The 12,881-nt window shown below is 37.0% G+C and overlaps 2 protein-coding genes across 3 annotated transcripts; both read left to right on the top strand.

Annotated features, from left to right (window-relative positions):
* Positions 1–981: 981 nt before the first annotated feature.
* Positions 982–5,782, top strand: LOC106295945 (glyoxysomal fatty acid beta-oxidation multifunctional protein MFP-a-like). Of its 2 annotated transcripts, XR_001261093.1 has the most exons (19): positions 982–1,204; positions 1,562–1,633; positions 1,729–1,794; positions 1,873–1,929; positions 2,002–2,069; positions 2,183–2,264; positions 2,482–2,537; positions 2,624–2,926; positions 3,027–3,113; positions 3,252–3,426; positions 3,507–3,628; positions 3,722–3,885; positions 3,985–4,239; positions 4,323–4,444; positions 4,530–4,651; positions 4,714–4,862; positions 4,945–5,083; positions 5,295–5,456; positions 5,587–5,782. XR_001261093.1 is itself a non-coding variant. In XM_013731959.1 (18 exons), exons 1-18 carry the CDS (start codon positions 1,102–1,104, stop codon positions 5,328–5,330), a joined length of 2,178 nt encoding a protein of 725 aa, XP_013587413.1. In that variant the 5' UTR covers positions 982–1,101; the 3' UTR covers positions 5,331–5,575. The 2 variants fall into 2 exon arrangements, 1 of the variants encoding a protein (XP_013587413.1); XM_013731959.1 differs by lacking the exon at positions 5,587–5,782 and having other exon boundaries at positions 5,295–5,575.
* Positions 5,783–8,078: 2,296 nt separating this feature from the next.
* Positions 8,079–9,578, top strand: LOC106344064 (uncharacterized serine-rich protein C215.13-like). The gene has a single exon (XM_013783445.1). The coding sequence runs from the start codon at positions 8,324–8,326 to the stop codon at positions 9,383–9,385; it is 1,062 nt and encodes a 353-aa protein (XP_013638899.1). The 5' UTR covers positions 8,079–8,323; the 3' UTR covers positions 9,386–9,578.
* The last annotated feature ends 3,303 nt before the right edge of the window (positions 9,579–12,881 follow it).

The following is a 12,881-nucleotide window of genomic DNA, read 5'->3' as shown; positions in this document are numbered from 1 at the left end:
TTTTTTTTTTTTTTTTTTTTTTTTTTTTTTTTTTTTTTTATTAACCTGGAGGGACTTCCACCCCCAGGGGCCAATCCCTCGGCGCGAGGCGGACTATTTGGTACTATGGGGAATTAGATACCCCAATTGCCTGGCCAGCGCATCGAACCCGCGTATTCCGTATTGGGGTTTTTTATTTCTCCTCAAGACCATCTGGGCCAGCTACGCTGGTTAACAACATGCATAACTTTACACTTTTCTATTTTGTGTGTGGCCAACCGTTAGACTTTTTCGATCATCTTATCTATGGGAAAAAAATCAATCTTGTTGGTGAAAAGATATTTTACACAACCACAAAGCCTCAACAGCCTCATTACCAATTGGACCCTTGATCTCTCTCATACGTAAGTAATTCTCATACGACAAATCAAATCACCAACAAAATCTGATTTTCAAATGACATCTATCGATTTCATGTCGTGTATATGTATGCAATTTAGGGGAAAATGTATATATCTCTTGCTTATGAGGCATTAACAGATATGAAGTCATGATTGTTGATTAATGTCTAAATAATGCATGTTTTAGTACTTCCTATGTGAAAGCTTACTCGATATCTCATTTATGAATACATTTTTATTATGATTTGAATATATGTTTAAGAATATGAATTTCATTTACGATTTTTATTGTCTTGTTACAAAAAGAATAATGGATTTGATTAAAATTCGTCAAGTTTGGTAGCAGAAAGATCAAACAATTTTATTAAGAAATGCGAGCAGATCCAACGGTCAAATCCCTTTTAGTTAAAATTTATATCCAGGAAAAGAATAGAATTTGAAAAAATAATATGTTTTATCATTGACAAAAAAAAAAGAAAACAATTATTATTACTATCCAAACGCAGCGTTGCGTAGAGGAGTGTGCCACTGTCTATCATACGTCATCAATCGTCATCTTTCTATTTATATCTTTATTTCCACGTCTCTCTCTCTCTCTCTCTCTCTCTCTCTCTTTATATCGAGTCATCTCCTCCGTTTCTATTTATATCTGTATCCCAGTTTTGACTCGCAATCTCAGCGAAGAAGATCGACGAGAGAAATACGAAACCGAGCTCGAAGAATGGCGTCACGAACGAAGGGAAAGACGACGATGGAAGTTGGAGGCGATGGCGTCGCCGTCATAACGCTCATCAACCCTCCCGTCAATTCGCTATCATTCGACGGTACTCTCTGCTCCTCTTCCACCTTGTTTATCTATTTTTGATCTGATATCTCTTGGATTCGTCACCTATTCACAATTCTAGATCAATTTCGATCGGTGTTTGATTCTCGCCCAATTCGTTTATGCAATTTTTAGTCTCTCACTGATTGAATCTCAGCTTCGGATCAAATATATGATCTGATTATGTGAAATTGGGACTACTAATAGTTTGATCTCATGCGGTCTTTTAGTTTTAGCAAATAGCGATATTCGGTCCTGGGCCTGGGCCTGATGATTATGGGCTTCGGCCCAAATCTATTGGTATTCAGAAAGAAAAAAAAATGTTCTGTATCTGGACTGATACTCTGTTTCTGTACAGTGCTAGAGAACCTTAAAAGTAATTACGAGGAGGCCTTGAGCAGGAATGATGTTAAAGCTATTGTTATTACGGGTTATCATTCTCTTCCTTGCCAATAATAGAATATACGTTTTATGCAAATTTTTGTTAATGGGTTTTTGTGTTTTTCTTTTCTTCTTACACTGCAGGTGCCAAGGGGAGGTTCTCTGGTGGATTTGATATATCTGGTTTTGGTGATATTCAGAAAGGGACAAGTAACGTTTTCAGTGTCTCTTGGTATCTTTGCTGATTGTATTAGTGTTTGTAGTAATGTATACTGCTTATTTTCTCAGGAAAAGCGCCAAAGCCTGGACACATATCAATTGACATCATCACCGATTTGCTTGAAGGTGAATGAATACCTTCAATGGTTCTGGTGATTTATTATTTCTGAGTGGTCTATTAATTTCTTTGGATTTCAGCTGCAAAAAAACCGTCTGTTGCTGCCATTGATGGGCTTGCCTTGGGAGGAGGGTTAGAGCTCGCAATGGTAGACTTTCTATGTTATATACTCAAAACTCCTCTAGAAACTGCCGAGCCTGGTGAACATTATTTATTAGGGTGGATGTTGATACAATTGTATTTTTTTTATTTTTGTTTCAGGCTTGCCATGCAAGGATCTCAGCCCCTGGTGCACAGTTAGGTCTGCCGGAGCTGCAACTCGGTGTTATTCCTGGGTTTGGAGGTACTTAATTGTCAAATTATTAATGTTTTTGCGGCAGAATACAGATTTTGATCATATAGAAGCTAGAAACTTTGAATCCTATGGAACAATCATATGTTTTAAACCTCTTTGGCATAAGAACTGAAAACATGGGATATGTGATTCATGTTTATGTTGAAAGAATCTAGTCACTTCCGTTCTTTACTTTCTTAATTATGCTACTTTGGATTTGATGCAGGAACACAGCGTCTTCCACGTCTTGTTGGTCTTACAAAAGCCCTTGAGATGATTTTGGTACGTCGTCAGTGCCTTATTCTTATGGTAGGGTTACTCTGCTTTGTTTAAAATGTTAACGCCATTTAATTTGTTGAAATTTATAGACTTCTAAGCCGGTTAAAGCTGAGCAAGGTCATTCATTGGGTCTTGTTGATGCTGTCGTGCCACCTGCCGAGTTACTAAACGCTGCTCGTCGCTGGGCTCTTGACATAGCCGAGAGGAGAAAACCATGGGTTTCTAGTGTTTTGAAGACTGATAAGTTACCTCCTCTTGGAGAGGCAAGGGAGATACTGAAGTTTGCCAAGGATCAGACACGCAGGCAAGCCCCTAACCTGAAACACCCCTTAATGTGCCTTGAGGCTGTTGAAGTGGGTATTGTTTCTGGTTCTAGGGCTGGTTTAGAAAAGGTATATATTACTATCTTGTCGTAGCTGCGTTATATGTTCTTGAACGTTTCCCCTGAGTGTACTAACCTTTTACGAATTTCCACCACATTGACACTTATAGGAGGCTCTAATCTCCTCACAAGTGGTCAAGCTGGATACCACCAAAAGCTTGATCCATGTCTTCTTTTCTCAGCGAGGAACTACAAAGGTTTGTGAGTGTTTATGCAGTCATGTCATTTAGACTTATGTACTACCAAACTCTGGTTTCATTTTCTTTTTTACAAAATAGTAACTATTAGCTTTTCCTCTGTTTTTGATTCTTTCCAATCTAATATCTTATGGACAGGTTCCTGGAGTTACTGATCGTGGGTTGGTGCCAAGGAAGATTAAAAAGGTAGCCATAATTGGAGGCGGGTTAATGGGATCTGGCATAGCCACTGCATTGATCCTCAGTAACTATCCAGTGATTCTCAAGGAGGTAAATGAGAAGTTCTTGGAGGCTGGACTTGGCAGGGTCAAAGGTGGGGATTGATTTCTCTACATTGCTTACCAACGAATTGAAAAAAAAGCTTGATATGACTAATTTCATTAATTTAATCAGCTAATCTTCAGAGCAGTGTAAAGAAAGGAAGGATGTCTCAGGAAAAGTTTGAGAAAACCATGTCACTCCTTAAAGGTTCTCTTGACTATGAAAGCTTTAGGGATGTGGACATGGTCATCGAGGTAATAATGAGCATAGTGAAGCTGAAGTTGTTTTCTACATGGCAAGCTAAGTGACTGACTTTGTTTAATGTCTTTTTTTGGTGGCTTGGACAGGCTGTCATTGAGAATATATCATTGAAACAGCAAATTTTTGCTGATCTAGAGAAGTACTGTCCTCAACATTGTATCCTTGCTAGCAACACATCTACCATTGATTTGAACAAAATTGGGGAGCGGACCAAGTCCCAGGATCGGATTATTGGAGCACATTTTTTCAGGTGCTTACTTAATCCGTTGCAGTTTGGATGAAGTCTTATGCTTGTAGTGTTTTTACTCGCTCTAGGCGAATCATGTCTATATTCATTTTTATGATGCAGTCCGGCACATGTCATGCCACTACTTGAAATAGTTCGGACCAATCATACATCTGCACAAGTAATTGTTGACCTGTTAGATGTTGGGAAGAAGATCAAGAAAACGCCAGTGGTGGTGGGAAACTGCACAGGGTTTGCAGTTAACAGGATGTTCTTTCCATACACACAGGCAGCTATGTTCCTTGTTGAACGTGGAACAGATCCATATCTGATTGACAAGGCAGTCAGCAAGTTTGGAATGCCAATGGGTCCCTTCAGGTAATATATCACATTTTAAAGAACCATGTGAATCTCTCGTACACCTTTTGTTAATACTTTTGTTCCTTATATGAACGAGTAAGATTGTGCGATTTGGTTGGATTCGGTGTGGCGATTGCAACCGCTACGCAATTCATCGAGAACTTTCCAGAAAGGACAAACAAATCAATGATTATCCCACTCATGCAAGAGGACAAGAGAGCTGGTATATCAGAGAGGACAGCTATATAATGTTTTTATTGATTTAACATATTTTTGGTAAATCTTGTGAACTTTCCTGTTGATTTCAGGTGAAGCCACTCGTAAAGGTTTCTATCTTTACGATGAAAAGCGAAAGGCTAAACCTGATCCTGAGATTAAGAAATATATCGAGAAGGCAAGGAGCGTATCAGGAGTGAACCTTGACCCTAAGGTAAAGATCTTCATTTTTGCATTTGGGAAGATCTCACTCTGACTGATTGTTCTGGCTTGCAGCTGGCAAAACTGTCGGAAAAGGAGATTATTGAGATGACGTTTTTCCCAGTAGTGAACGAGGCTTGTAGAGTTTTTGCGGAAGGGATTGCTGTCAAAGCAGCAGACCTTGACATCGCTGGCATATTTGGGATGGGGTTTCCACCTTACAGGTCAGTGTTGTCATTCAAACAATTTCTTTTTCAGATTCTCTTTTCTTCATTGTGGACTTAATCTAAATCTCTTGTGAAACAGAGGAGGAATCATGTTCTGGGCTGATTCCATTGGATCGAAATACATTTACTCAAAGCTGGATGAGTGGTCGAAGGCTTATGGTGGTTTCTTCAAGCCTTGTGATTTCTTAGCTGAAAGGGGATCTAAAGGAGCTCCTCTCGTGAGTGTTTCTTTCTCGGCTTGTACTTTTCATTTTTATGCACTTGTTTATGGGGAAGTTTTTTTTAATACGATTGCTATTACATAATCTAGTTCAGCCTTGCTTATATATTACATGGTTGTTACCTAACGATATCGGCATACTATGTCCAGTTTAGCATAATTGTAAATTTGTAACTCAGATTCTTGACTAATTCCTTCATGTGTTGCAGAGTGCTCCCTTGGAACAAGCCAGATCGCGGTTGTAATCCGTTCTTCGTTGCTGCATTTACTGCGTTTGCTTTATGTCCACATTTACTTGCCAAAACGTTGGGATCTTTGGCCTCAACCAGCTTACAAAATAAATTCTCATCTCAGACAGATGAAAGTAGAAAGTAAGTTGGAGTAGCAATAAGAATATTTGTTTATCTGCTTTGTCATACAAAGCCGTCAGATACATTTGTTATAAAGCTCTATGGAGCAAGTTCTATGATTTATTGATAATCTTACTTCATTCTATTATAGGAAGATTAAAAAGTTGCTTGGATCTGGATACATGGACCAGGGAATGTGGTTAGGGTGTTATACCTATAGATTAGTGAGTGTGGTTACAAACTTACAGTGTTACACCCATGCATTACGAACTGCGTTTATGTCTCTAAAATTTAGAAATGCAAGGGATTTATATATATGAACTTGTGTATAAAAATAGAAACAATTCGCAGTAACTAAACCTGACAGAAGTGGAAGGGGACATAAATAGAAGGAATGGGAGAAAGAACAGACAAGACAAAGAACTGTGTAGTAAATGTAGAGACGAGAAAAGATACGAGTAATTAATTTTCCTGGACCACATTTTGTATTTCTCTGGTACGTCTCTTGCTTTTCGATACGTTACAGATTACAGCTCGGTATCTTGTACCATGCAACTCATCTTCGTATCAATTTTACCCCCTTGAAAATAAAGTAAAAATGGAATTCGTGGTTGTGCATGTTGGTTGATTAATTCTCATATGTTTATCCTCAAAGATTATGTTTATCTAAGAAATAATTGATGTGTCTAGGTCATGTTCGAGCTTCCCTTTTGGCAGGAGGCAGGAGCTTACTGGAAGAAGTCTATCACGGATAAAGCATCCACACTGAAACCCAAGAATTCAAGTGGCCACACTCGCAATGTCCTTGTTTAGAAACGAGCCAAAGCACAAAACTTCGACGAATCTACACCATGAAACCGTGATCCTCAGTTATTCCAATACCACGTGCAGATTATTACTTACCAGTTTGACTGATGGCATGAAACTAACGACGCATATTCATGGAGGTTAGTCTCCGTGAATATTTGTCATGTTACTGGATCTTCGAACCAATAATCTCAGATTCTGGATAGTAGTATTATATATGAATATCTGAAACGGACTTCCACCATATGGATGATACTCTCACATCAAATAGTTAACTCCATATTTATTTAGAGGTGGGTGCACTACGATTTAGCATTTCTTGAATTTATCCAATTTTATAAGTTAAATACAATGGAGAGGTCGTGAATAATAAATGATTTTGTTTGGTTGGTTGGTGCCTATCAAACGTAAGGCGGTGAATTTAGTAATTACAAAAGCTAATGGATAAGTGATATTTAATACACACTAACATGCATGGGTCCAAAGTTATAAAATGACTAACATGGGAAACAACTAGGGTATATTGGCATAGTAAACGTATTTTTCGTTGTTGTCAACCACCAAATGTTCATTAATATATTGAAATTAACGAGTCGATCGTATATTTATACGTTAAAAAACTAGTTGATCATAAAACTTTTTTTTTTTTTTTGTAACTTGGCATCAGTTGATCATAAAACTTCAATTAAGAGAAAACTCGACCTCCAACATGATAAAAGTTTTAGTTATTCTTTTTTTTAATGTAAAATTGATATAACTGAAAAAGTAACTAAAACCATGGATATAATAAAAATAGTTAGCGATAAAACTAGAATCATCCGTCATTTGTAACTCTACTAGTGACTTTCCACACGGGACTCAAAGTTGCAAGTTCGAGTTTCGATGCTTTGGGTTTTGGCTCGAAAAAATTCTACACTGGAACCAAAAATAATGGAGTACAAATTAAGAGTCTATTTAACTATATGTAATAAGCTAGAAATGTTGGCCCTATGATCTTCTACATCAAATGTCTAGTTTATTCATCAATTATTTTCTTTGGGTCAGATTCAAATTAAACTAATTTATCCTAAAAATTGTTTAAGCAATTGGTTTTGTCGGTTTATGAATTTAAACCAAACTAAAAAAATCATTTAATAAATATTCTCAATAATGTTCCCTTTCACATTTGTCATCTAGATCTAACCAGTTTATCAGATACAAATACACCAAATCTTTTTGCTGATTTTTTTTTTTCGCTAAAACATATACTCCAAATCTTCGAATGTGAAAAAAGTTGAACCCTACAAAAATAAAATTAAACTTTTGTTCTTAATCACAACGGCAATTTTTTGTAATGTAAATGGTCACTTAAAAACAAATGAAGTTAATTAGTGTTTTCATAAAACTAAAAATAGCTAGAAAGACACGTGGAATATTGGACTCTTATCTTAACATTTTACCCCCAAGAAGAAAAAAGAATAATGGAGCCAAAAAAAGATTAAAATGAGAGAGTTTTTTTTTGGGTGCATATGTTAAGAAAATGAGAGAGCTATTTATAATTAAAGATCCGAAGAAGACGAGCTAAGAGCATCTTTATTGGAGGTAACTAAAGGGTTTCTTACCGTGTGGGTCCCGCGCAGGACCCACTTTTTTTTAAGAAACCGGTTACCAAAACTACCAAATAGTAGTCGGTCCTTAAGGGTTTCTTACACTGTTCGCGGGTCCCACTGATACGTGGCGACCTGCGATTGGTTCGTTTTTAATTTTTATTTTTTTAATTCGAAAAAGTAAAAAAAAAAAAAAAAAAAAAAATTAAGAAACCCCAAATGGGGTTTCTGGGATATTGATGCTCTAAAGAGCCGGTACAGGTCAGAACTCTCACGTGCACTTGGGGGAACTCAACTCTCTTTTCTCTTTCTCTACAAACTCTACACACTCCTCTCTCATCTCTCACTCACAAACACGTAATCTCTCTCTCCATCTCTCAAAAGACGCTAGCTAAAAGCTGAATCTCTACTTCATTACACGCAGAAACAGAGGAACCACTGAGAAGACTCAATAGATTTTGGTTCTCTTCTTCTTGCTTCCTTATCTTTATTGCAATGGTGGACCTCAAAGATCAAGACATGGGAGATGGGATGCAATGCACAACACATCCTTACACAAAGAACCCAGGTGGTATCTGCCCACTATGTCTCCAAGAAAAGCTCGGTAAGCTCGTCACTTCCTCTTTCCCTCTCCCTAAACCAAACCACCTCTCTGCTTCCTCTTCTTCTAAATCCTTCTCTCCTTCTTCCACCACCTCTCTTGCTCTATCTCTCTCATCGGGAAGAGACAGCAACAACAACAACAACAACCTCCCGTTTCTTCTTGCCAAGAAGAAGAGCATTCTCGCAGCTGCTTCTTCATCCTCATCCTCTTCTTCGGCTAGTCTTATCTACAAGAGAAGCAAATCTTCGGCTGCTGCTTACGGTGAGAGTTTAAACCGCAAGAAACGAAGTGGGTTCTGGTCGTTTCTTCATCTCTACTCTTCCAAACACCAAATAGCTGCCGCCACCACCAAAAAAGTTAGCCATCCTTCGGTGCCAAGAAACCAGACAACAGAGACATCTAACAAGGTTGTTGGTGGAGGCATTGATGTGATAGTGGAGGAAGAAGATGAGAGCTCTAGTAGTAACAAAGTTGTTGTAGAAACACCAGTTAGCAGTGTTGGTAGTGGTGCTGGTGGCTCGTCTTTAGAGAGGAAAGTATTGAGATCTAGATCCGTAGGGTGTGGAAGCAGAAGCTTCTCTGGTGATTTCTTTGAGAGGATCTCTAACGGGTTTGGAGACTGCGCCTTGAAAAGGATTGAGTCACAAAGAGAACACACAAAGGCCATTAGTAATGGTGAAGCAGCTGATGCTATGAGTGAGATGGTGAAATGTGGTGGTATCTTTGGTGGGTTTATGATTATGACATCATCCTCATCATCAACTTCAGCATCATCAACGGTTGATCATCATCACCATAAGATGGGGAATAAAAGCGCATGGGGAAGGGCGTTTGCAAGTCCAATGAGAGCCAAGAGTGTTCATAAAGGTGGTACTACTACGGAGTCTTCAACTGACAAAAACACAACTCCAAACTTGAATTCAACTCCTTCATTGGTTACTATGAAAAGCTAAAAGAAATACATTATAAGTACTTTTATTTCATTCATGTGATTAGTTAGGCTGTTTATTTGTTCTTTGGTTTGATATTTTGAGTACAACTAGTAATGTAATGTCACACTATTTATCTTTTTTTCATTTATATGTTTGGCCTATTGGCTAGATGTTGTTCATCATCAATAATTCATTATAAAAGCTTAAAATAAAACCTTTAGGAGAATTGAGCTTAGGGTACTTGCTGTTTTGTGTTATAATTTTTATGATTACATTCTTACTTAATATGTCTAATTCTCCCAGAATTATGTTTGTGGTTTCGCTTAAACCAGATGTGTTGGTACATAATAATACTATTACAATAGTAACAAACCCCCACTTGAAAAAAACAGTCAACAGGTTTTAGGGTTTTGAGTATTAAATGAGTGGAATCAAAAGGCACATGGCTTTGCACATGCATTATGATTCCAACACTTCAATAGTTTTATCTTCTTGTTTTGTTTTGGAGCCCCACAAATTTTAAGTAAGACATGCAACACAACAAGAATTGTCAACAGCATCTACAACACTATCATCATTTTTGTTAGATCAACAACCAGCTAATCTACTTATAAAATATCAAATTTAATGCAAGCCAACATATTGAGTTTGCTGTCCCGACCAAAAACCACAAGTTTGTAACAGCAGTGTGTTATGATAACATTATTAAATTCAGATGATATAATATGTGGAAGCAATGGTCGGGACAAGTACATCAAAAGGGGTCCCTGAGGTGAAAATAAAGACGAACAATCCTGCAAAGAGACAGAAGGCAAAATAAAAAGAGCCTGCCTTCTGACGTAAACCATATTCATATTATAAATCATTGTGATCTATTATATGATAATTTTTCTTCTTCTTTTCGTGGGGACCCAACTTTGGACTTGTCATATGTATATTCCAAAAATCTGCGAAAATAGATACTTCAGACGTGACCATGTGAATACGATCCGTTATCCGTTGTGAAATTTATGAAGCATCTTTTACATCAAATTGTCGGTAGACCCATTAAGATCTTAAACAAATTTTTTACCCAAAAAAAATCTTAAACAAACTTGGAAAAATTGTTTTTTAGAGCAAAAAAATAGTAACTATATCTCTTTAGATTAATCTATATTTTGTGTCATATTTTCCTATAATACCCTTTAATATTTATGAAAATAATTTTAATAAATAGTTTTAGAAACAAAAAAAATTTGGAAAAATAGTAACATTTGTTAAAATACCTATATGAACTTAATGGTATATTTTCCAGTTATAAAAAATTTAAAATTATAAATTTCAGATTACGTTCTAAAAAAAATAGAAATGACATTCTACGAAATAGAAAACGAAATCTACTTTTTTCATTGAATCTACAATGTTTAGAATACGTGATCTACGAAAATAGGATATGTAGAATAAACATTCCGCGCTTAACATACCATTCTAAAATTCTTAGAAATCAAAATCTACACATTAATCTAATTCTAAAACATGTAGAAACCGACTTCTACAGATTTACTAAAAATCTAAAACATGTAGAAATCAAATTCTAAACATTACTATAATTCTAAAAAACTGTAGAAACTGATTTCTACATATTAGTTGTATTCTACGGATAAGAAATCAGTTCCTAAAAATATGGAAACAAAATATTTGAGAATATTCACTTTTATATTTTTTTTTTAAAATCGATTTTTTTTAAAAAATCGATTTGGGATTCTTTCCTCGGCACGGGATCGATCGATCTATTCTTACAGATCGATCGATCTGTGTAAATCGACCTTCGCCGATCGAGTGAAATGGACCAGGTCGATCAGTATATATTTCGTGTTTTTTTTTGTTCTGAATAATGATCGGGATCGATCGATCCACTATAACTTGTAAAGTGGGATCGATCGATCCCCCTTGTCGAACTCAATATATATCTTTTTAAAAAAATTAACAATTTTAAGGGTATTACTGCCTTTTTGGAAAAAATTAGTCTAATAGGACATAAATTAGTATACATTAGTCTAAAGGGACATAGTTACCATTTTTTTGCTCTGAAAAAACAGATTTCCCTAATAAAAATTAGATTTTCTCTTTACACCAACTACAGAGAGACGTGTCTCATCCCAATTAGATGCAGTCCTTCAACTTGACAGATCTGTCACCTATTCATATCTCACAGCTCTGTCACATATACCTTAAATACCACCTCCCCTTTCCAGATTTGTAACAAGCTAGTTGTGCCTTTGGCTTATGTGCGAAGGAAGCAGAAGACAGTTAGAAGTGGTTAAGTGAAAAGTATGAAATGAAGAGGAGACTCTGACTGTGAAGGAAGGTTTGGCAGAGTCTAATAAAAGAGTAATGAGTTACGATGTCGTTTTATTATCTTATGAGAGTTGTATTTAATATTCGAGTTGTCAAACATTTGGGGATATCAAATGATCAATACAACAAACTTTATCTTCTTATCTTATTTCTCTCTCTTTAACCCCCTTTTCTGTTAACGATAAACCCTAGTTTATCATTGGTATCAAAGCCCTGAGATGCCTCATAAGTAAGATTCGAACACGGATTGTATCACTGCGCGGGAAGGGCAGTTTGAGAGTCTCACCAGCTTGTTCGAGGAGATGCGAGCTGAGATGAAGGCGAATCATCATCAGTCTCTCGAGATCGAGAAGCGCGCCAAGGAGCGTCAACGCAAAGCGACAGAAGATGTTCCGAAGCGAGTGGAGACGAAGCAAGACGCCGCCGTTGAGATGTGATGACCTAACTCTGACGGATCTTAGCCTCAGGAAAAAGGGCTGCAGATGCACTGGTTGCAACTGCTATAGATGGAAATTCAAATTTACATCCTATTGTATTTGGGATAGTAGACTCTGAGAATGAATAGTCTTGGGAATGGTTTATGAGACAATTAAAAGTTGTTGTTGCTGATGATAATGGTTTGGCTTTTATTTTGGATAGACAAGTGTCAATAGCGAAGGCACTGGAGAAAGTGTATCCGCTAGCGAGACATGGTATTTGTATTCATTATTTGTTGAATAATGTGATATCGTATTTCAAGGGTAAGGGATTAGCTGGGTTGATTTCTAAGGCTTCAAAGGCTTAAAGAGTGGTTGATTTCAAGAAGACGTTTGCTCATGTTTGCAATATTAGTCCAACAATTGGAAATTATCTTATGGAAGCAGATGTCAAAAAGTGGGCTAGATGTCAATTTCATGGATACAGGTATGACATTAGGACAAACAATCCTGCAGAGTCGATAAATTCTGCGTTGCATTCGCCGAGAGAGTTTCCCGTAATTCCTTTGTTGGACAGTATTAGAGAAATGCTGACACGCTGGTTTTTTAAGCATAAGCAATCGATTTCAAAGCACACCCACCGTTTGACCATAAATGTGGAGGAAAAGATTGATAGAAGAATTGGAAAGGTGGAAACTTTCAGAGTTTACCCTGTAACCGATAGCCAGCTGCTTGTTAAAGGCGATACAATTGACTGCTTTGTT

The sequence above is a fragment of the Brassica oleracea genome, chromosome C5 (genome assembly GCF_000695525.1).
Source record: "Brassica oleracea var. oleracea cultivar TO1000 chromosome C5, BOL, whole genome shotgun sequence".
Classification (NCBI taxonomy): domain Eukaryota; kingdom Viridiplantae; phylum Streptophyta; class Magnoliopsida; order Brassicales; family Brassicaceae; genus Brassica; species Brassica oleracea.
Note: the sequence above shows the minus strand (reverse complement) of the source record. Positions and strands in the feature narration are given on the sequence as shown.